This window comes from Glandiceps talaboti, chromosome 16 (assembly GCF_964340395.1).
Source record: "Glandiceps talaboti chromosome 16, keGlaTala1.1, whole genome shotgun sequence".
In the NCBI taxonomy this organism is placed as follows: domain Eukaryota; kingdom Metazoa; phylum Hemichordata; class Enteropneusta; family Spengelidae; genus Glandiceps; species Glandiceps talaboti.
Window position 1 is genome coordinate 20237622 of NC_135564.1, and position 24738 is coordinate 20262359.

At 36.2% G+C, this 24738-nt stretch overlaps 2 protein-coding genes across 2 annotated transcripts; one reads left to right on the forward strand and one right to left on the reverse strand.

The window, feature by feature from the left end:
* Positions 1-17: 17 nt before the first annotated feature.
* LOC144447302 (ras suppressor protein 1-like) lies at positions 18-11379 on the forward strand. Its single transcript, XM_078137232.1, has 8 exons — positions 18-199; positions 1208-1258; positions 1932-2052; positions 2614-2732; positions 3517-3599; positions 4500-4614; positions 5255-5387; positions 6661-11379. The coding sequence occupies exons 1-8, from the start codon at positions 91-93 to the stop codon at positions 6761-6763; spliced, it is 834 nt and encodes a 277-aa protein (XP_077993358.1). The 5' UTR covers positions 18-90; the 3' UTR covers positions 6764-11379.
* Positions 11380-12901: 1522 nt separating this feature from the next.
* LOC144447241 (HIG1 domain family member 1A, mitochondrial-like) lies at positions 12902-17581 on the reverse strand. The gene is made up of 3 exons (XM_078137143.1): positions 17423-17581; positions 15579-15695; positions 12902-14353 (listed from the first exon to the last, which is right to left on the reverse strand). Exons 2-3 carry the CDS (start codon positions 15667-15669, stop codon positions 14148-14150), a joined length of 297 nt encoding a protein of 98 aa, XP_077993269.1. The 5' UTR covers positions 15670-15695; positions 17423-17581; the 3' UTR covers positions 12902-14147.
* Positions 17582-24738: the final 7157 nt, after the last annotated feature.

The window sequence follows — 24738 nt, forward strand, 5'->3', positions numbered from 1 at the left end:
TGCTTTTTAGGGTGCGATCCATATCCTCTCAGACACTCCAGACATTTAACTTTTCTTCCAATTGTTTTCCTGTCTTATTTGAACCTGAAAATGGCAAAATCCATAAAGAAACATGTTGAAGATGCAAAGGAGCACAATCAAGAAGAACTGGACCTCACTGAGAAAGGAATCAGCAATATTATGGACATCCCTGGGCTGTGTAAGTGAAAAATTAAATAATAATGTAATATTTTGACAAGTGACATTTCAATGAGACTTCCATTCTGAGTAAAAAAAAAACTTTGAAGAGACGAGTAGAGTTGTTATTCAAACATAATCAAGTCAATACTTGTGGAAGCATTAGCTAATCGTATTAAGGGTCATTCAAACGGTTATAGGAAATACTGAAATTAATACATCTGTATAACTTATAAGATCTCAGGATACGACCCAGTATATCACTATAGTATTGATATCCAGCAGAGCAGAGGTCAGTTGTAGACGGACCTAGTCGAAACTAAACATTGGTGTAGCCATGGGTACATGTAATATCATACAAGAAATAAAGTGGTATAATTTAGTTGTTTAGACTATGCACTCCCGTTTGTAATTTACCAAAGTCATTTATTATGTTTCATATATATATATATATATATATATATATATATATATATATATATATATATATATATATATATATATATATTACATACGTTAGTATACGTTAGTATGTAATATGTTAGTCCTGCTTCCATGACGGTGCACGAGTCTGTATTACTGACTTGACTCTAAACACTTGTCAGAATCGAGTCCCGAATTCCTCCGTATGCAAGCAGGACTAGGAGGGACAATTGTCAGAATCGAGTCCCGAATTCCTCCGTATGCAAGCAGGACTAGTAACATGTATGTATATATGAAACTGTGCTTTTTTGAATGACTATTTTCTAGCCCAGACATTTTTCTTGGTGTTACTATCTCAAGAAACTCAGTACATCTGTTCATTCTTTGAGAATGTCTAGGTATATAGTAACACCAAAATAAGTCTATGAATTCTATTATCACAGGAAAGACAATAATTACTGACAAACTCAGAGTCAACTTTTGTAATAATATTTACAACCCTTAAAGTGTAAAGATTTAATCAGTGAAAGACTTTATTCAAATTATTTCTACTTCCTGACACACTTGGAATATTTACCGATACTTTACCCCCTTTCTTTTCTGACAGTGTCATTGAGGCAGCTGACAAAGTTATCATTAAGTCACAACAGAATTATTGGTAAGTTTTGACTGCTGTATAGTTTAGATATAAGCACAATAACAAATTTCTTTAGAAGATAATCTCCTGCTGAAGATCTTGTCAGTTTCAAATAACTAAATACAATAATCTTTTTGTTTGCAAATTATGAATAAAAATGAATGCTTAGGCCAGCTGTGATAACAAAAATTGAAGCTCCTAATTTTGGCTAACATATGTCCATTTCCCAGAATGCCCCACACCAGTGTACAACACTCCTCTTGTAAGTCAGATTTGTCAGTTTTTTGTAACTGTTTTAGAGAGGTCATGTAACACCAGACTAGTGAAAATGACTTTTCTTGGTCCCAAAGGCCTAAAAAAATTGTTTGATTCCAGTTACCTGACCCCCACCTACTTTTTCCCTGCCAACAAGAAAAAAATAATAAAATTGTGAAAATTGTGAAGTCTCACAAGAAATTGTGGATGTAGAAACTGACATCAACGTAAAAGACAATATGAAACTGGTTTTTTTTTGGCCTAAATATGAAGTAGCCAAGATTAATGAGTCATCTTACATTTGCTCTCCATTCAGTAAGCCCAATACTTCAAATACCTTTTATGCAAATGAACTACCATAACCCCCAAAATGGTAGCTTTGATAAGATGCCCTTTTAGATCTTCACCTCTCTGTTTGTTTGTATGTTTGTTTTCATAGTGTTGCCTCCAAGTATAGCAGAGTTACAGAATCTAGAGTCTTTGAATTTATTTAATAACCACATTGAGGAGGTTCCAACCAACTTAAGTACTCTACCAAATCTAAAAATACTCAATCTTGGGTAAGTTATTATTATTTGATATTTGTTTCATTTGAATGAGATGTGAGTTCTGATTAAACAACCTGGATAAAGGTAAAACAATTTTTTGTAGAATAATGTAAATTTTGAATTTTGCAATGTTTTCTGGGGTCTGTTTTGTAAGATAGATATGTTATGACTGTAACAAATCAACCATCAGCACACTAGCATAGATACAAAGTAAAACTATAGCATTATTGTGGATGGATGCCGGATAGTAATAGAAAGACAGTGTCTCTGGTATACTGAGTGATACTGTGCAAGTAGCCACTACTGCTTCTCAATGAGTGGGTTTTTGCTGTCTGTGGAAATTCTTAAGTAAATGTTGAGGGCATACCATACAATGAGATTAGACTTACAAATACAGTAAATAGTCAAACTGATGAATGAACAATTTAGTGGAAGTGTAGCCACTCTGTGAGCGAGTCTAATCTACTACATACAATTACAACAGTTTCAGTTTGTATCTGTCTTAGGTTGATAATTACTTGTTTCCATAGTGATAACTACGTTATCATTATCATACTGTTCTTTATTCTATAGAGTAAACAGACTGTCAACACTTCCTAGAGGGTTTGGCGCTTTCCCTAAATTGGAAATTTTGGATCTTACCTACAATAACCTGAATGAACATAATTTGCCTGGCAACTTCTTCCTCATAGGTGAGTGTTTACAAAATGTATTGAAAACTATTGCCGTATATGATGCTACCTGGATCCATTTTGGAATACTTTTTTGACTTTTCGTGAAATAACCCAAGAAACTTGCATGTCATAATTGTATTAATAGATGTAGTTATATACCAATATATGAAAAGTAACAGATAAATATGAACATTTACTTGTCTTTTTGTCTAACCCCCATTCCCACCCTTCAACCCCAGGCCTTTCAACTACAGGTATATAACAGAACCCCATGACTTGTGAATGCAAGTGTGGCATATATTGTTTGCTCACATTACAGATGGATGAATGCCATGAATGAATGAATGAACGAACGAACGAACGAACGAACGAACGAACGAACGAACGAACGAACGAACGAACGAACGAACAAATGAATAAATGAACGAATGAATGAATGAACGAATGAATGAATTTTGTATATTAATTGGCCATTGGCTTTTACATGCAAGAAAATTAGGAGACAAAAAAGCATACAGTGGTTTGCCATCATTCTTAAATTGCAGTCAATGAAGCCCTTTTGTTGAAAGTCAAAAATACACACAAATTTTAATTAAGTGCTCATTTTTGGATGTTAACAATAGATAGAACTTATAGAGAACATGCCAGATGTGATACTATATTGTTATAAAATAAATGGAAAGTAAAAAAGATCGAAAAAAATGTACTTTTGTAAGACCTTTTATGAGACTATTCATTGACCATTGGTTTGGAAATTTAAAGAACATTGAAGTAAAAGAGATAACATCCTTTTTGTTGACAGAAACTCTTCGTGCGTTGTACCTTAGTGACAATGATTTTGAAACCATACCAGAAGAGATTTCCAATCTTGAGAGACTTCAAATTGTAAGTATCCAAACTACTATTAAATCAGCAAAGTTAATAAATACTATTGTGGAAATCACTCTGTAGGCACACTACGATGGATACCAACTAAAAGTAATGTTGGCACATGTTGATATAAGTTATCAATGGACATTGATGTAATTACACTCACAGTGGGGTGCCATCTCTGATGATAAGTTTTTCTAAAGTGGTCATACATTCAACCTCATTCAGTGTTTACACTATAATCTTGATTACAGAGTAATTATATCCACATAACCAAGGCACTGTTATCACTCACGTCTAGAATCTACCATATGCAACAGCAAAAGTTATATTTTGTATCTGAGTGTGCCTATAGCTTGATTTCCATAGTAGTAATGTATTGCAGAACTTAATGAATTCAATCATGGCTGATTTTGTGAGAGAAAGTACAAAATAGAAAAGAACTTCTACAATAAATGAGTACAGAAAGAAAGGTTAAAAATAGCATTCTTTTCATATTTTTCAAAATTTTACATTAGGTTTGCACAGAAACGTGTAGCTGTATTGTATAACAGTTTCTCATCTATAGTACACACAATATCAATTCAAGTAATTGTTTCTTGAATGTGAAAAACCTGAAGGATTCGGTCATTGAATTTATTAATGGGCCATGTTTCAATCCCAGGTTATCATATTAGTGATATCTTATCAGTAGAGCTCTAAGGATTATATGGGATCATTCCTTTTGTCTGGGTCAGCTTTTTCTATAGCTGTGAGTGACAATTGTTTTTCCTACCTAAATTTTAATCCTAAGTTTAAGTGAGTATGTACAACACATATATGGGTAGCAATTGGTAGCAATCAACATAAACCACTGCACTATTTGATGCACAGGTGTGATTAGTCTCAAAGTATGTTTGATGTTTTTCTTCACAGTTGGCACTTCGAGACAACGATTTGACATCACTGCCCAAACAGATTGGTGACTTACGAACACTGAAAGAACTTCACATCCAAGGAAACAGACTGACTGTACTGCCACCAGAGTTAGGTAATGTACCATTCCTACTTACAACCCCAAGACTTAGTTGCTATTTACTTGTTACATCATACATACTTGAAATCAAATTTTGAGATCATTCTGATACATTAACACTGGCATTTAACAAGGAAATTCAACATTGTAGTATTATGAGAATGAATGTTCACAGACTCTTGGTTCATAGTTACCAATGAAAATTTCTATTCACAGTCAAAATATTTCTTGGAAGTGAATCTCAACTTTTTGTCAACATCTCATCAACATTGTGTCTTCTAAGATATGTGACAATAGACCATTGTAGTGCACCCCTGACAATACTGATGAAATGTTGGCAAAAATTTGGCATTCGCTTTAAAGAATAGGATAAGCTTTGCATGAGAGAGAGAGATGGTGTTAGTCTAGAGGCTGTCTGTGGCTTCAATTCTCAAGATTTCTCTTAACTTAAGAGATTCAAGGCCTTTAACCTATACTGGTTTATGTTTTACAAGCTGAGATAACTAATTCTTATACTGCTTTCCAAGGCCTTGATGGAATATCTTAGACTTGATAACTAATTCTTATTCTGCTCTTGAAGACTGTGATAGAATATCTTAGACTTGATGATGTCATGAAGGATACATAATAATATAAATTTGTGTATGTTTTTTAGGTAATCTTGATCTTGTTGGAGAAAGGCGTGTCTTTAAAGGTGAAAATAATCCATGGGCTGCACCTATAGCTGACCAGTTCCAGGCTGGTATTGGACATGTCTTTGACTACATCAGATCTGATACTTATAAATAGTAAGTTGTTACAGTATGTTTAGTAATGAAAATACATGGTATTACTAACAACTAAAACAGGTTACATGTGGCCACTGACCACGTTTTAACAGTATGTTAGTAAGGAAACTACATGACTTTGCTAACAAATAGAGCAGGTTACCTGTGGTCACTGACTGTGTAAGAGAGTATGTTAGTAATGGAAATACATGACTTTACCAACAAATGGGACAGGTTACCTGTGGCCACTGACTGCCTGAGACAGGTGGCTGTTCTATGGAGAGTGGTTTACTCATAACATTGTACAGGACGTCCACAAAGTAGCTGCTAAGAGAGAGTGGCTGCTAAGATAGGTATGACTGTAGTTCAAAATGTTATGAGAACTGATTGACCATAGACTAAATATGATTATGTACATATAGTGATATAGCATTTTCACATTCCAAATAAATTAATCTGATGAAAAGGAGATGTTTCAAGAATTATTTCACCAGTTGTGGAGAAAGACATGAATAATTAAATCATTGCGTGATCAAGATCTAAAGAAGATGAATTGAAATGTCACATTCATTTCTAATTTACCGTTCCAAAGTAACTACCGTATAATGTCACATTCATTTCTAATTTACCATTCCAAAGTAACTACCGTATATTGTACTGTCCGATTAATTCTTGGAACCATAAACACTATATTCTCTATTGAAGACTCACTTCACATTAGGAATAAAATCTAGGTATTAAAACTGGTTGTTTGCCAGGAGACCTATACAAAAGTTTGGTGCAGAATAAAAGAATAACCATGTGTATTGTTTATGGCTCCACTGATAAGATAACAGGAATGTGAGAACCTGGGATTGAAACATGGCCCTTCAACCCACCTTCTTTCAGAGCTAAAGTCTGTATAATTTGTCCCCAATGGGCGCCACCTGGAGGGGACTTATATGCTGGGTTCCCTCTGTGTCCATCCGTGTGTTTGTCCATCCATGCATGAGTGTGTGAATGCGTTCACCCAGATATCTCTGGCATGCACCAATTCATTTCAACCAAAAGGAAGGTAGCATACTATGTGAGACATGCATGCCACTTTATTTTATGACCAAATAAAGTATGGCCGAATGACAGCCATATTTGTTGTTAAATATCTGTGTCAGAAACAAACCATTATACTTCTCAATTAGTTTCTATCACAGAGTAATTTTTCAGCTCTTACTGGTTTAATATGCAGTTGATACTGCTTTCAAATTATTTGACACCTCTCAGACTGAAAATTTGATAATTTCTTTATTTTTTGCAGTTTGTATGGAAGACACATCCAGGCAGTGACTTCACCCCCTCCCAAGACAATTGACAAGTCCAAGAAAATAAGTCGTAAAGCAGCTGGTTCCGGAAAGAAATAAACCAATATTTCCTCACTGCTGAATATAGACTTTATATTGAAATAGTGAAACCTGCATGATGCATGCCACAAAGGTACCACAACTTAGACCATAGCAATGGAATAGGGATATCACAACTTAGACCATAGGAACGGCATTTTATCAAGAAATTACAGAGGCTTCATGTTTAGCAAAAAGTACAAGAATATAAAAATGCAATTTCCAGAAGAACATTATTCTGCAGAATTTTATACTGTCTTCAGTATTTTTAGTCCCCGCGGACGAAGTCCGGAACGGGGACTTATGGATTGGGTTCCGTCTGTCCGTGAGTCCGTGCGTCCGTGTGTCCGTCCGTCCGTCCGCAGCTGTTTCTTGGAGATGCCTGGACCGATTTTTTTCAAACTTGGTACAGGGGCAACATACTATGGCATACATATGCACGTCAATTTGTTTTATGATATGATCCAATATGGCCGCCTAGCAACCATTTTGTTTGCGAATTTTCCCTGTCTAGAGCCATAACTCAGACATGCTTTAACAGATCTCATTCAAAGTTGGTATTAGGACAGTGTTCTATGACATACATGTGCATATTCATTGTTGTCATGATACGATCCAATATGGCCACCTAGCAGCCATTTTGTTTGTGAATTTTCATGTCCAAAGCCATAACTCAGACATGCTTGAACAGATCTCATTCAAAGTTGGTATTAGGACAGTGTTCTATGACATACATGTGCATATCTATTTTCATTGTGATACGATCCAATATGGCTGCCTGGTAGCCATTTTGTTTGTGAATTTTCATGTCCAAAGCCATAACTCAGACATGCTTGAACAGATCTCATTCAAAGTTGGCATTAGGACAGTGTTCTATGACATACATGTGTATATCCATTTTCGTCGTGATACGATCCAATATGGCTGCCTGGCAGCCATTTTGTTTGTGAATTTTCCATGTCCAAAGCCATAACTTTTTCTTTTTTTGTGTGTAGTACATTTCAAATTTTGATGTCTGCCATTTTTGCTAATAGTGTAAATGTTTTACAACAGACAATACAGGTTTACGTTTAGATCCAGTGTATGCCAAGAGAATTGCAGTTTATTTAGTTTTATCAAAAGGAAAATACCAAAGACAGCTAACAGTCATTATAACTTTTTGACTTTTGAAGGATATTTTGATATTTTATATTTTCACTGTTATATTTGTACTTACATTATCAAATTTTTGCTACATTATCTGTTGCTACATTTTGTAACTTTTGCTACATTAGCTGTTGTTACATTAACTTTTGCTCCATGAACTGTTGCTACATTATCTAACTTTTGCTACATTGTCTAACATTTGCTACATTATTGTGTTTATACATATAATGAGTAGTTTAGAGTGTGTGTGCTTGAGAGAGAGAGTTACAAGTATTCAACACGTGCCATATTGGAATGTATTTTATACCTCAAGTTCCGTTCTCAATGCATGAACTAGCACCCAGTTTTTATGAACTTTAATAGGAAGTAATAACTAATTAATCAAATCATGCACAGCTGTATCCTACAGCAACATATTATTACATTTCACATTAATTCTGTTTAGGTTTCTCCTTGAGCTGATAAAAGGGTTAATTAAGTACAAGGCACATTGCAGTATTTCTAAGATTTACTGAATTAATATTAGAGATTCCAGGACAATGTCCTTTCCAGTGTAATTATTGCATGTATCACATTTACACTTATAATAATTGCACTCATTAACAAATTATGTTATATATTGGAGATTAGTACAAAGATTATAGTAAAATGAAAACTAAAGATGATTATTTTATCATTCTCATAATATATCTAAATATAGTGCTGAGCACTCATAAAATGTAAATGAATTACTTGCTTATCTTATTTTATCTATATTTTTATTTAAATACTAGTTGCACAATTTTTTCAGTAATTTTATTCAAATTCTGATATTGTCAAACGAAATCCTATATTAGTATAGAGTAGGAAATTATTTGAATCAAATGAACTATAATGTGTGTCAGCCAAACTAATATTGGTAGTCAACATACCACTTCTTTACCTGGTCCTTCCTCGTTGTAAGAATGCAAATACTTCAAATGTCACACTTATCTTTCATGGTGTAGTCTAGAGGCTATCTGTGGCTTTGAATCTGAAGGTAACCTGCACCATGTCTAGAGGAACAAGCTGAGACGAAATTTCAAATTCAAACAAAGCCACCCACACAGCATTGTATACTATGAACAACTCTTGGTTCATGACTTCTCATTACTTTAGACATGGTGAACAGATTCAAAGCTCAAGATAGCCTTTAGACTATCCATGGCGTTATTTCCTTAGTTCTTTATATGTCAAAAAAAAAATTGAGTGAAACTATGATCATGTAAGATTTTAGTATTCTTGATTCGTCATGAATGCTTTCAAATTCTGCAATTTTTCATTATTGTAATATTTTAAAACTCAGTTCAGTTCAGGATTTTGAGTGAAACTCTATGGTGTACGCATAGTATGAAGGATTTCAATGTCAAAGGTCAATGCAAGGTATGACATGAAATATTTTACAAGGGCCATTCTGATTGGTTAGAAAATGATGACAAAATCTCTTTCGTGTACTTATCATAATATAATAAGAAATACAGTTAGGAAAGCTGTCCAATCATGCAGGCAAAGGTCAAGTATGATGAAATTTGCAAATGATGTTAGAAAAGGTGATGAAAATTTAGATGAAATATGAAAAGGATATTTATATGAAAATTAACTTGATAAATTAATTAAACACAGTGATAGATTTTATAACAAACAAGTAAAATATTTATTAGTGCTTGAGATGATAAAAAAGTCACATTCAGAATCATATGCAAATTTCTATTCAATACTGTTTTCAGTACAAGAAAATTTTACGATTTTTTCAGAATATTTTTCCATCATTACACAACATGTGTGTATTTAGAATTGACTGAAGTACACACCTGGACTAGACTACCAACTGATTGGCAAGTTGAAAGGTGTACAGTATTACAAACAAATCACCATCAAAGTACAGGATGGTATACATTTAGATACACAAGTTAAATCATGAAAAGAAAGCAACCATTATGGTCATATGAAAATGTTACCATGTGTGATAACAGACTTGATTTTGAGAAATTCAAGAAACTTTTGTAAAATAACCTTTTAGGATAAAATCAGTCAAATAAGTAATGTCAATGTTGAAAAGTGAATTTAACTGACAAGATTTCACATTGTGATTATTTGTTATTATTTGCAGTGTATGTTTTTATAAGTCTATGAAAGATTTTAGGACTGTAAGATACATCATGTCAGTCACTGACCTGCTCCTGTGAAAGGGCTTAACTGATGTGTGAGGGCGCACTCTCATGGTGTACCTTACAAACTATGTAAGATTCACAAACTATGTAAGATTTAGGACTGTAAGATACATCATGTCAGTCACTGACCTGCTCCTGTGAATGGTCTTGACTGATGTGTGAGGGCGCACTGTCATGACATACCTTACAAACTATGTAAGATTTAGGACTGTAGTGTAAGATACATCATGTCAGTCACTGACCTGCTCCTGTGAAAGGGCTTGACTGATGTGTGAGGGCACACTGTCATGGTGTACCTTACAAACTATGTAACATTCACAAACTATGTAAGATTTGGGACTGTAAGATATATCATGTCAGTCACTGAGCTGATACTGTGAAAGGGCTTGACTGATGTGTGAGGGCGCACTGTCATGGTATACCTTACAAACTATGTAAGATTTGGGACTGTAAGATACATCATGTCAGTCACTGAGCTGATACTGTGAAAGGGCTTGACTGATGTGTGAGGGCGCACTGTCATGGTATACCTTACAAACTATGTAAGATTTGGGACTGTAAGATACATCATGTCAGTCACTGAGCTGATACTGTGAAAGGGCTTGACTGATGTGTGAGGGCGCACTGTCATGGTGTACCTTACAAACTATGTAACATTCACAAACTATGTAAGATTTAGGACTGTAAGATACATCATGTCAGTCACTGACCTGCTCCTGTGAATGGTCTTGACTGATGTGTGAGGGCGCACTGTCATGGTGTACCTTACAAACTATGTAAGATTTGGGACTGTAAGATATATCATGTCAGTCACTGACCTGCTCCTGTGAAAGGGCTTGACTGATGTGTGAGGGCGCACTGTCATGGTGTACCTTACAAACTGTGTAAGATTTGGGACTGTAAGATACATCATGTCAGTCACTGACCTGCTCCTGTGAAAGGGCTTGACTGATGTGTGAGGGCACACTGTCATGACATACCTTACAAACTATGTAAGATTTAGGACTGTAAGATATGCCGTATCATTCCACCCTCATTGTCCTTCTCTTGTGGTTGCTATGGTGCCAAGACACGGTGTGTCCTACAGACTTTGTAAGATTATACCTAAGTCTTTTTTTGTTCCAGTTAACTTTGTATTCTTTCCAATTTGTGTTCTTTTCTTATTTTTTTAGGCATTATTTACTTTCCAGCAGCAAACTTTAGCTTTATGGTTTTACAGCAGTTAGATATTTTCACAGCGTATTGTACAAGATATATTTTTATAACACTTCAGCAACTCATTTTACAAGTAATTTCATTAAAAGCACTTTATACATTGAGTTGTTGTCTCATCAAAATCCTTAGACATGAGTGATGTATGTGTCAATCAGGAATATCTCCAAATAAGGATAACACCATGAAATGTACTTACCATATTTAGCCCTAATGTGATAAAACAATTTTGAATTACATTGCTGACCGATATCATTGGTTTTACAATGTGTGATCCTGAGTGGGATAAAGTTTTTCCAGTCAAGATTCACGAATAAAACATTAGTTCAGATAAAATATTTTCAGAACTTTTTCAAGCACATGTACTGAAAAGTTGTCCTGGACAATCTATGTCCGCCCCCTGACATTCAGATAATCTATGTCCGACCCCTGACATTTTCACAATCTATGTCCAACCCCTGACATTTGGACAATCTATGTCCAACCCCTGACATTCAGATAATCTATGTCCGACCCCTGACATTTTCACAATCTATGTCCAACCCCTGACATTTGGACAATCTATGTCCAACCCCTGACATTCAGATAATCTATGTCCGACCCCTGACATTTTCACAATCTATGTCCAACCCCTGACATTTAGCCAATCTATGTCCGACCCCTGACATTCAGACAATCTATGTCCGACCCCTGACATTCAGATAATCTATGTCCGCCCCCTGATATTTCAATGTGTGGACAATCTATGTCTGACCCCTGACATTTGGACAATCTATGTCCAACCCCTGACATTGGGACAATCTATGTCCAACCCCTGACATTTGGACAATCTATGTCCAACCCCTGACATTGGGACAATCTATGTCCGACCCCTGACATTGGGACAATCTATGTCCAACCCCTGACATTTGGACAATCTATGTCCGACCCCTGACATTTGGACAATCTATGTCCGACCCCTGACATTTGGACAATCTATGTCCAACCCCTGACATTCAGACAATCTATGTCCGACCCCTGACATTTGGACAATCTATGTCCAACCCCTGACATTTGGACAATCTATGTCCAACCCCTGACATTTGGACAATCTATGTCCGACCCCTGACATTTGGACAATCTATGTCTGACCCCTGATATTTCAATGTGTGGACAATCTATGTCCGACCCCTGACATTGGGACAATCTATGTCCGACCCCTGACATTCAGATAATCTATGTCCGACCCCTGATATATCAATGTGTGGACAATCTATGTCTGACCCCTGACATTTGGACAATCTATGTCCAACCCCTGACATTTGGACAATCTTTGTTCAACCCCTGACATTTTCATTGGTCTTTGAGAGTAGAAAGCATACACACTTCTATCAATATGCACCATTTTGTAGCTACATGCACCATAACTTTCAAAGGTCAATTATCCTAACCCAGATACCCAATCAAGATATGTCTTTATCCCTATCAGGATAATTATCCTGATGGAGAAATATTCCGGACTGTGTGTATCATTATCAGTGATCAAAATATGACAATTTAGTCTTGTTGACTTTACTGACCAAGGTTGTCATTTTAAAAAAAGCATAAAAAAACAACAGCACTACCGAAAAAATGTTTTAATACCTGTGTTTATATTCTGTTTATTTTAGTCTTATGCAATTCAAAGCTGTTCTCCAGCACTGTACATCAGATTCTACAAATGTAGTCATAAAACTGACTACTCTTACTCAATATGTTGGATGTAACATTTTCATCAACATAGTTTACAGACGGACCATTGGTGGCGCTCTACTACATGACTGAGCACCCCGAATGGTAGTCCTGCTTACAGATGGAGTAAGTCTGTTACATTACACAAAACATTGTTCAATGTTACTTGAAACTTGGTTTTATGTCATGAACATCCTTTGTTCTTTTGAAAGTCAAATTGTCATTTACTAAAACTTGGTGAGATTTAAAATATCTGAGATATCATAGTGCAAGTAAAACATTGTCTGTTTACAGGCAGACTCTGATTTACAAGCCTGTATTCATAGTACATAGTAATGGCTGTGCTGACAATCACAGTCAAAATGATGTCATGTCAAGTCTGACCAATCAAACTACATGTAGTCTTCCCCTACGTATATCTATTGAATACCATGACATACCTGCTATCAGTACAGGCTTGATTGGGCAAAGCACTACCTATAACAAGTAAATCTTTAAATTCAACACAACTGGGTTCATTTTACAAACAAATCCTGAGTAGTTTGACACAATTCTCATATTAACATAAACCCAAATTTTGTACAAACTTAGACAGGACACTTTGATCTTGTCATGTAAAATATCAATGTAAATTTTTGAAATTGTCCCTTTACTTTTGAGGGCCAGGGAATATTCATATACAAGCGTAGTTGCATTTCTATTCCAAAGTTTTTTGTCTTTGTCATAATATTTTCCCTTTATGTCCATCTTTATGTTTCCATCATAATTACAAACTTACATAATCAAGGTCAGCCTCTTCAAAATTTACTTTCAAATGATTGGAAGAACTCTAACCAATCCCAACTATGCATTACATCATGTGATATTTGTTAGCAAATAGGATTGAAGATAAGAGACTTGAATTAGCCAATCATCATGCTTGAAGTGTCATAATGAAGGTTCTCTCATATAAATAATCAACACAGCAAACAACTTCATCTTGTTCTTTATATCCTCTGTACGTATTTTAAAAAATATCTTAAATACAATACAGGTCATTAAATACAAAATACTTTATCCTTTTTCATCAAGGGCATTACCCTGCTAAAACATCAGACTAAAAATGTACATGTATGAAGGCTTGATCCTTTGGTAAGTTTTTGTTTCTTTTAGGATGTTTTTTTTCCAGCTTTGTTATTCTTGAAATAGTCTCTATAAAGATGATAGACCACTCCAACTGTCATGGATCCTACGACAGCACTCTGTGCAAATACACGAAATCTCATGAGGAATATTGACGTGGACATCCCTTGTTTCCGATGTCTTCTGTATGAGATGGCTCCCCATCCAACGGTTAACAGGAGACCAGCAATACCTGGATACACAAAGTAGAGGAATGAGCATCAGTTTTGTGAATTGTAATATGACAGAACCCCCCCCCCCCCCCCCATGATGTGTGAGTGCAAATGTCGCATACTCAGGGTATTTACAAGAGTGCTTGCAGTGTTCTCTGTGACTGTATTTTCATGAGAAAAACTTCAAGCATGAGTGCAAATATCCCTGAGTACCCACAATGGAACTCACATAACATGGGGTTCTGTTATTATTACATATGTGTATCCAAAAATAGCTAAAATCCATAAAGATGGTGCAATCACACGCTTTCATGTATGAGCGACCATGCCCTCATTTGTATGTAGGTATGCACCATAGTGCCATCCATTAGTATGCACACACACACAAACACACACACACACACACACACACAACACACAACACACACACACACAACACACACACAACACACACAACACACACACAACACACACACACACACACACACAACACACACACAACACACACACACACACACAACACACACACACACTCTAAGTGCAAGTAATAAATGGGACATACATAAGTATACTTGATAATAGTTTGTAAACAATGATTCTACTGTCTATTGAAGTTTCTATTTATGAGTGTAGTGGAGGCAATCTCAACAAAGTAATGCTGGGGAGCCCTGGGTCAAACAACATACATATTTTCTTTTTGAATGTCTTGGTATTGCAATGGCAAGATAAAAGATTGTATACTTTGACCACTTGGTGAGCTGTTCAGAAAGATAGCTTTTTAACCTGTGACCAGCGGTTGCCTGTTCAGAACCCTGGGGTTTGGAAGTTGATTTTTGCCCAGAATCAGAAGTCAGACTGGGAGTACTGGAATATCTTTTGAAAACTTTTTTTCCCCAGTATTTCACTGCTGAGGTTGATGGTATTTTTCATCCGTTTTAATATTATGTGTATATTGTGTATATTGTGTATATTATGTATATTGCAATACACAATAGTCACTGGTATTTTTAGGTTGCATCATACTGCCATATGAATGGTGTCTATGATGAAAATTAAAATACTCAGTCACCCTCTTCTTGTCTTTAGAAAATGTTTAAAATGTGGGTGACACTGACATGGACCATGTCAGTGTCACCCATGATGGTGTACTATGAGGGGGTGGGGGAGGTGATACCATCATTACAACAAGGAAAACTTCAGAAGCTTAGCAGTTGATTCTGATTATAAAATCTCTTCAACACTTACCAATGGGTACAAAGGGATCCTCCTTGGCTTTCCTCCAAAACTTGCTACCACCTGTCTCTATTTCATATCCTGTCACTTTTTCAGTTGACATCTTAATTTGTTAATGTTTGTTTCTTTCTGTAATCATAGAAGGATTGACATTATTAAATTTGTAAACATGATACAATTCATAACAGGTCACCCTAGGGCAAATGCTTATGTCTGCAACCTTCCAATGATCTCATCTAAATATATGTGTCAGGGAAAGTGGTATGGGTGAACACGCTCCACGACTGCAACAAATTACAATGTACCATCCGGTAGTCTTGGGCTACAGACAGTGAGCCACCAACGTTCATGTCAGCACGACATATTTCTTGAACTCACACATCATTTGCATCACACATAAATCTACCACTACAGTATACATAATATACATGTAATACACACATAATATTATACACACATAATACATTCATATATACATAATATACACATATACACATAATATACACACATATATACAGCCTTACTAATAAACGAGAATTAAAGACTTTCATGACTTTGTGTGACACACAAGTAAAGTCTCATGTGCCATCATTGACTAAATTAATAGTCAACTCAGCTATATAACCCGGGGACCTGATAATTGGGGACCTGATAGGACAGCGACTGCTAAATGAATGCTAAAATTCTAGGTATTTTACAGACGGATTGTGTGCTTCAAGAGATGGCATGGCTCCCAGTACAGTAAGTTGGATATTGTGTCAGTAGTGATTGGTGCAAGGGACAGTAATTGAATGGTGTTCTGATTACAACATTCATTGCTGGTCACTTGCTGATAAAATTTGTACCATTATTGATCTAGAAGATCTAATGCATCTATGTTACTATCATACCAAATTGAAACATCCAACAGCTGTGTTCATAATTACCATAATAGTAAGTACAACACCCTTTCTCAGAAGTAAGGTCTACATTTGTGTTGTCTTTCAAGGTAGGTGAAGATGCTAGATGTGGAGAAGATTTCAAATGAGAAATAGAAGTAGTCCATTGGTCGTAATTTATCAGTTTGATGATACTGCTATACTTCTGACCATAGCCATTGGAGAGACCCTCTGTTTCTGATTTACATGTGGTGACAATTTGTATACTACATGTCAATACTATTTTATGTAAATGAAGTGATACCCCGGACACAATAATCACATATACCATGTATACACAGTACATACTATATAGATGGGTAACACTGTGTTTAATACTGTGCTTTATACAATATATATAATTATATTTCAGTTCCCTTTCAGTTGATATTTATGGAATAATTGTTGATTACTGTAATCAGATTATTCATAATTTGCACAACTCTTTCAAAATATTAAAATATATGAAAAATCAATTTCATTGAACTGATGGAAACATTGTATTTTTGTGTCTTCTTTCGCGGTGAGTGAACCTGCGCGATCACAGAAACAAGTGAAATTTTACCCCTTTCATATATAGTTGGCTAAATACGTCAATATTAACGACATTATCGACATTTTATTGTAATCTGATAGAAATATTCTGAGACATAACTCGGGAAACAAATGCCTGTGGCCAAGGCTCAAGGTGACCGGGCTTCTAGTGATCATATTTATGTATTTGAAACTCTTTTGACAATAAGAAGCATGGAGTTGGACAATCGGGGCAATCAGTACCTTGGGTTACATCATCGACCCGACGACACCGGCTGAAAAGTGTTACGAAGTCTTACCGGAAGTACTATTTGACAATCAAATTTGGTGTTAATTCATGAATCCATGACTTTTTGGGTACGATCCATGATCACAGATCGTGGTGAACCACAGTTATAAACCTACCTTATTGTTGTAGTCTTGTTACTTTGTACTTCTTGACGAATAAACGACAGAACGATATACAGTCACACAGACGACGATAGAACACTCACATACGTCTACCGGTGAAATGAACTCCAATACGCACGTAGGGCAATCATGACGTGACAGACATGTGTGACGTCATAGACTATACACCAATCAAAAGGTACCACTTCGTCGGTGTTCACAGAATTACACGTACTGTAAATTTACTTGGGAAAGCGCGAAAGATTGACAAAGATCGGAGACAGAACGTGTTGGGGGTGCGGGTGGGGGTGGGTTGGGTTGGGTTGGTGACTGAAGCTACGAATTTTAAATCAGAATAAGCTAGTGCTGTGCTGATGAAATTAACCACGCCAACTGTGCAATCCATAGCACTGATGGCATAAATGATTGTACCGAAATTATGTTATTATTTACTATAAATTAGTGTAACACATGATAATAGTTTGTTCTGAATATACCACAGAGAGTGAAATTTTATGTAATGAGTCAAGGCAATGATGACTTGATGATGACTCATCATTGTACCATATACAAGTAATTTTATACAAGGTTGTATCTCCACTGTAATGTAGGTGAAAGAAGGGGTGGCTAAAATAATACTTGAGTGTCATTTGGCGAGGCTTAACATTTTTTGAGAAGGTGAGAGGAGCTACAACATTTGTTTAACAGTAAATTATGTACATTTCTTAACTGTAGCTATGCAGACAAATTGCAAGAGATAGTATCAAGCTGACTGAATAAGTTCTATCTAAGGGACCGGTCAGTTTCTTCAGCCTGGGGGGGGGGGTTGCGGTGGATTCTTAAATTGGGCCGACAAAAAGTCACAGACCCCCCCCCCCCCTATCTGTGAAACCAAAAACAGGCTGACCCCCCTATCACTTAATTGTAAAACATGATGACCCCCCCCCCCCCATATATATGATATTCACATGACAGGTATTTTTTGATCGTGACTCAGTGTGGACTGCTTGACTGTCTTGCATCTACTTTATAAGATCCCGGGTTAGCACTATCATTATTATAATTATTGACTACACAAGGTAAATACATTCCAAAAGGAGTTTAATAGCATCTTGACAGTGAAAGGTATAGGAAAGCTTGGGCAGGAAATATGTATATCTCTTATGGGGGGTCCTAGGGGGTGTCCCCTAGAAGTCCTGGAAGTTTTTTACTCTGAAAAGTCAATTTTGAGACTATTCAGACCCTTTCAGACAATAATTTCCAAGCTTTACAAGATAGCATCAACATGTAAAAAGCAACTACACAGGGTTGAAATACTTTTGAAATATACTTTGATAGCATCTTGACAGTAAGGGGAAGAACTTGAGACTGGGATATGTCCACCTCATGTGGGGGTCCATGTGGTGTGGTAGCTAGGTAATACATGTATATGTATATTTATAGTTATGCTTGAAGTTGAACTAATAAGTAATATTAAAGAATACATGTAAGAAACAGGGAGAAGAACAAATATTGACATGTACCACATTTCAGACATGGCTATATGCCATTGTAGAAAAAGGATTTTTTTCTTCCATCACAATTCAAAACACAATGACCCCCCCCCCCATCCTCAATTCTGAAAACAACATGACCCCCCTACTGCCAATTTCAAAAACAGAGTGACCCCCCTCCCAATCCACCGGACCCCCCCCCCAGGCCAAAGAAACTGACCGGTCCTTAAACTCGACCTGAACTATTTTGCTATCATTATATATGGTTTGTTTATCCTTGTCAAGCATTGTGAAAAAAATGAAATCGACCTACCTACCAAATGTGATGGGTTAGGTTGCCCGTTGACCAGCTTTTTAAATTTTTTTCTGGTCTTATATATGATATTTAGGGAGTGATCAGTTTTTACGGTCAGGGGTGGGCCGGTGACTTTTTGTTCATGTTGTACTTAAAAATAGTGACCCCCATTGCAATTCATTCACAAAACAATCCAACCAACCCCCCTGACAAATAAAAAAACACAATGACCCCCCCCCATCTGTTGACAAGAAACACTCTTTTTGTTCTTGAAAAATACACTCTATTCTCAAAGCATAATACCGCACACTGCATAGTTAATTTTACATGTTACATTTTCAGTAATTTTAAGTGTATCTGGTAAATTGCTATCCCAAATCCATTGCTTCACATGTATAAAGCTCTTTAGATAGGAACCCTATGAAAAGTATGATTGTCTGTTCATGGACATACAAAATATTCATGGTTTAGTAACCAAAAGTTCTAGGATATCTCTTAGATTGAGTGAACTATCAATATTTATTAATTCAGCTAATTATCAAGTACAATATTATAAATGGAGTTAATATACTTGTAAACCCATGTCCGTAACTGTCACACATAATGATGTACTTGCATCATATAATGAATTGTTTACATCATATAAAGATATGTTCACATCATATAGTCTATATATTGTTTTCTTTAGACTTAACACAACTGCGGCTTTCCATAAATGTACATGTTTGCACTCCTCAAGGCACTTGTTTGTCCTGTTCATAATTGTTCAGTTTAATCATGGCACTGACTCAAAACTCCACTCCCCCCCCCCCCATTCATTGACCATGCTGATAATTTTGAAAGGTTTTGAATAATGAAATGTGATAAATGTCATTGGTTTCAAAATAGAAATTAAAAAATGTCATAAAAATGTTTTCTGTACTACAGCAGTTTCTAAACTAGATTACTAACTCAATTCACTTACTACTGGCTATGTTGCCCAGTATATTGCTGGCAACATGATAGCCTTGAATATAAATACACTCTAATACCAAGGAAATGTAACATTATGATCTGCTGACAACATTTTACACTCAGTATACAGTCACTCAATGTGGATACTAGATATTCCAGAGGAGATGTAAAATCTAATTTTCCTCAAAACTTTGCACCGTGTCAGTACTATAGAAGTTCTGGCTACAGTAAATAGCCCTTTACTAGATCATCATCAAACAAGTCTGTGTTTATAACTTTGTTTATCAGTCATTCACATAATATATATTCTCTGAGAATCCGATTAATATTGTGTTCACCTTGGAATATATTTCTTTCTTGGTAGTTTATGGTGTAAAACAATAGCAAGACAAAAGGGGGTTTCACATGTAGCCTGGTAACATGTATTAAACTTGGTGATGGTCACAGGTATCAGAGAAGAAGTGAAACACAAACACAGAAAAGATATTTTTGATAAGACATGTAGTTCGTACTATAGCTATGCCAAGTAACAGTTCAATAGTTTGTACATGTATGATAAATCAACATATTAGGGGTGAGATCAGTAGGTAAAAAACCCCTTCCTCACCCCTTCTAACTAAATTGGTAAAATTGTTGCAGACAGCACAATCAATTTCAAGTCAGTATGTAGTATCATGTAGTGCTATGAATACAAAGCCAGTATGTAGTGAGGAAAAAATAGCTTTTTTATTGGCACAATAATGTATTTTAGGGCCATGCATAACAAATTTTATTCCCATTTTTCAATTTGACATTTTTAGAAATGTTTGTATTGGTGTACAAAACAAGATTTCACTATAAAAGACCTCCTCTCACCCCACCCCTCACTAAAAGAATTTAGTTTTTATCCTGCATTGAACTATTGATCTCAACCATAAATCAATTTGGAACTTCTAATGGAGATGATCGTAGTTATCATACATTATATGTACAAAAATGTATGGGAACTAGACTATAACTATATATATGGACATTGAATATCCAATATCTAGACACAGGCTGTGACAGGCACTTTCAGTCACAGTGTTTGCCACATATTATTTCAAAGTGTCCTAAATTGGTTATATGTTTGTACACAATTCAACATGTTCAGGTCAATGGAGGAACAGATTTTAGAGCCAGTAAATGTTAAGGTATTTCATTTCTTATGTTTTACATGTACAGCTACACATGCAACTTTTTGTACCACAAGATGACACAATGCAACTCATGGTGTGCAATAGCGAGAAGTCAATTTTCTAACAAATAACTGTTGCTTAAAGGTGGCCATGGTGCAGTGTTGTGAAGCCATACCATATGTATTGGAATGGATGTATCAAGAGACAGAGTTTTTGTTATATTTGAATGTATATTTATAGCTATTTGTTTATGGTTTATTTTAGGAACATACATTTTTTGTTAAATAGCTTGCACAGCACCCACAAGCGGCAGCATAGTGGCTCAATGACTAGTACACATGCGTGTCCTATACACTAAGCGATGTTTTTTTGGTGGTTTTACCCAAGGATGTATTGCGGTACAATGACTACACATGCAAGTTCTATGTATGATGTGCAATTGCCACGCCAAGGACGCTAGCTATGATATCATTGTGAGGCAGCCGGTCACAAATGAATCTACCCAGCTGTGCGATCTTAGGGGCTTTGGCCCAGTTATGATATTAAATGTATGGACATTGCAGTACAGGAGCATGGCTCATGATTTTGTTTAGTTGAAAACAAGGTGACCACCCCCTCCCTTAATTCACCTCGTAAAAATGATGACCCCCCCCTTCTTTGAGTCCCAAATTGAGGTGCCCCCCCCTCTGATTTACCGGCCCACCCCCGGCCGTAAAAACTGATCGCTCCCTTACTGCGTATGCTGAAAAAGATAGTATGTAAATTACATGCAAATTTATGTAAATTAGCCACTTTTCTAAATTTTAAATGCATGATTGCACCAAGACAAAGTTCTGCCCCCTGGCAATTTGGTCAGGCTACGGCCTTGCATATACTAAACATCCTGCAATATGTGCGTACGTGCGCGCGTGCGCGCGCGCACGTGGGTGTGTGTTTGGGGGCGGAGTATATGTCAAGCAAGGTTGTTTTCACCATGGTTATCTATGGTTGTTGCCATGGTTATCTAAGGTTGTTGTTACCATGGTTATCTAAGGTAGTTGTAGAGGAAGTTTTTTAGAAAACAAAACAAAATAAAACATTTTGACCATACATGTAATCATACACATGTGGTATAATCTTGTTTATTTCCCAACTAGACACCATAAGTAGTCATCCAAGGCATTTGATGTGGTGGTTTTAACTGTCATTCACTGATGAAAAAACACTTAACACCACGCATACATCTAAATGCTTTACAATATTTAGTACAGATAGATGCATTTGATGATGCTGAGGAGGGAAATAGTTTAATTTCACTGGTATTCGATAGTGAGTCTGAGAGTGAAACTCGAGAATAGTGTCAAGGAAAGAAATAAAACACCTATCTAAATTAATCTGGCCAGACGTTTTTGTATTTACATTTTTCACCAAAAGGTCACTTTTTCATCACATAAATTACAGGTCCTATGCTAGTGTATTACCATATATATATATATACCCAGGGTTCTGGAAAATTCATTAAACGGAATCATTTTTAACCGTCACAATATGCACATTTATGCAGGTTTTTCGATTTGCTAATCCCCTCTCAGCGCAGCGGAGGATGTTCTTAGACATGGTATTCTTTTACAAGTGTGTAAGTAATGTTTATGATAGTCCGTATATTCTCTTCAAGTTACATTTTAAAGTTCCACAGAGGCCGGATCAGAGAACTAGAAAGTTTACAAACCTGATGCCAGTAAATTTAATGTTTTTAAACACTGTGCCGTTCACAGATGTACATGTATAACAACGTATGGTGGTCTTTGTTGTAGTATTTTGAATATTGACTTTAATTTATCAAATTTAATTTTCCAGATTGTCCACCTGACAATATTGATTTTATATATTTGCCTCGTAATGTGTTTTTAATGTGCATTAAGTTAGTTTTGTTTGTTTGATATGCTTGTGTGTTTTGTATTCTTGAATTTTTCATTTTTAGGAGCCTGTAAATGGGACTTGCCGGCCTTCCGTGAAATAAATAAATAAACTATATGTCAACGAGTTGAGTAATTGGTAACAAAATGCAACACCTTATTCCAAGACAATAGCCCCCGTCACCACGTCCTGGTTTTCACATAATTTTATACATTACACTTTCATTCAAACGGGGGTCGACACATACATTCATAATTCATCAACAATACCGGTGCTTATCCGTCATTGCACGCATTTAGCGAGGAACGCTACAGTCTATACCTTCATTACACTGTGTGCAACCCCTGTGTACGTTACATAAGTTTGTATTCCTGTAAAATAAAAGAATGTGGAGAAATCAACTCTGGACTTTTGATTGGTTGTTTGTCAAATGTAACACGTGTACTCCCTGTCAAGTGATTGACCAATTTGAAACAAACAACACCAACTAGTCTTACAAACACAATAGTTTTCCCTGCCACCACCTTTAAAGTGCACCTGGAGGGGTAGAGGAAAATTTTGATCCTCTAGGTCTGATTGGTTCATGGTTCTCGACAGGAATCTAACATTTTGGGTTGGGTATATAAATGACGCGTGATACATTTTCAAACTGTCTTTGCGACTCCAGCAAACGATAAACAAAGATGGATACTGGTTCTCCGTGTGTTGTGCTGCTAACCCTGGTCTATGTCGTCATAGTATATATCCGAAGCCTTGTACTGCTGAGAGTGGATTATGATAGAAGAATATTCCGATGTTTGGTATGGGTCCTGGATGCTGTATGCCAGGGCGGAAATGTTTTTTCCTTACTTACAGGTAGGAATATATAGTCAAAAGGTTGTTATATCTAGTCTGTAGACCAGGAAAACAACAATCTAAGAAATATTACACGCCCCTGTGGTCATACGTGCATTACTTGCCTTATGTGTGTCATTTATTTCCATACGCTAGTCATTTGCCATAAGATGTGTGTCATTTGCTCTTACGCATACATAATTAATTTTGTGTGTCACTTACGTTAGACTGTAAGATACGTCCTGACGTTCCGCCCTCACCGGCATGGGAGGGGTTGGCTGAAGTGTGAGGGCGCCCCATCACGGCGTACCTTACAGACTACACTTACGTTCATCATCATCACACATCATGATCAAATGTAGACGAATAATAAAAAGTAAGTACCCTAGAGAAGACACTTAACACTCTAAGCCGTCAGATGTAGGTGATGTACACTTGATATCTTGTAGATGTAATAGAAATTGCCTTGAATGACAGCCACAAAAGCCAGACGATAGTACTTTCAGTTGGTCATTATATGTATAGACTATTTATAGAACTTATGGTATATTTTATTTCATTTATTTCATTCATCTAGATTAACTGGTATATACCGAGTACCGTTATGATATGGCAAGTCGGGCAAAAAAGTCCCCTGAACGTTAGATCCTTGATATTTTTATTGTCCATTCCTAATCCCAATGATATGATGTACAGGGTTGG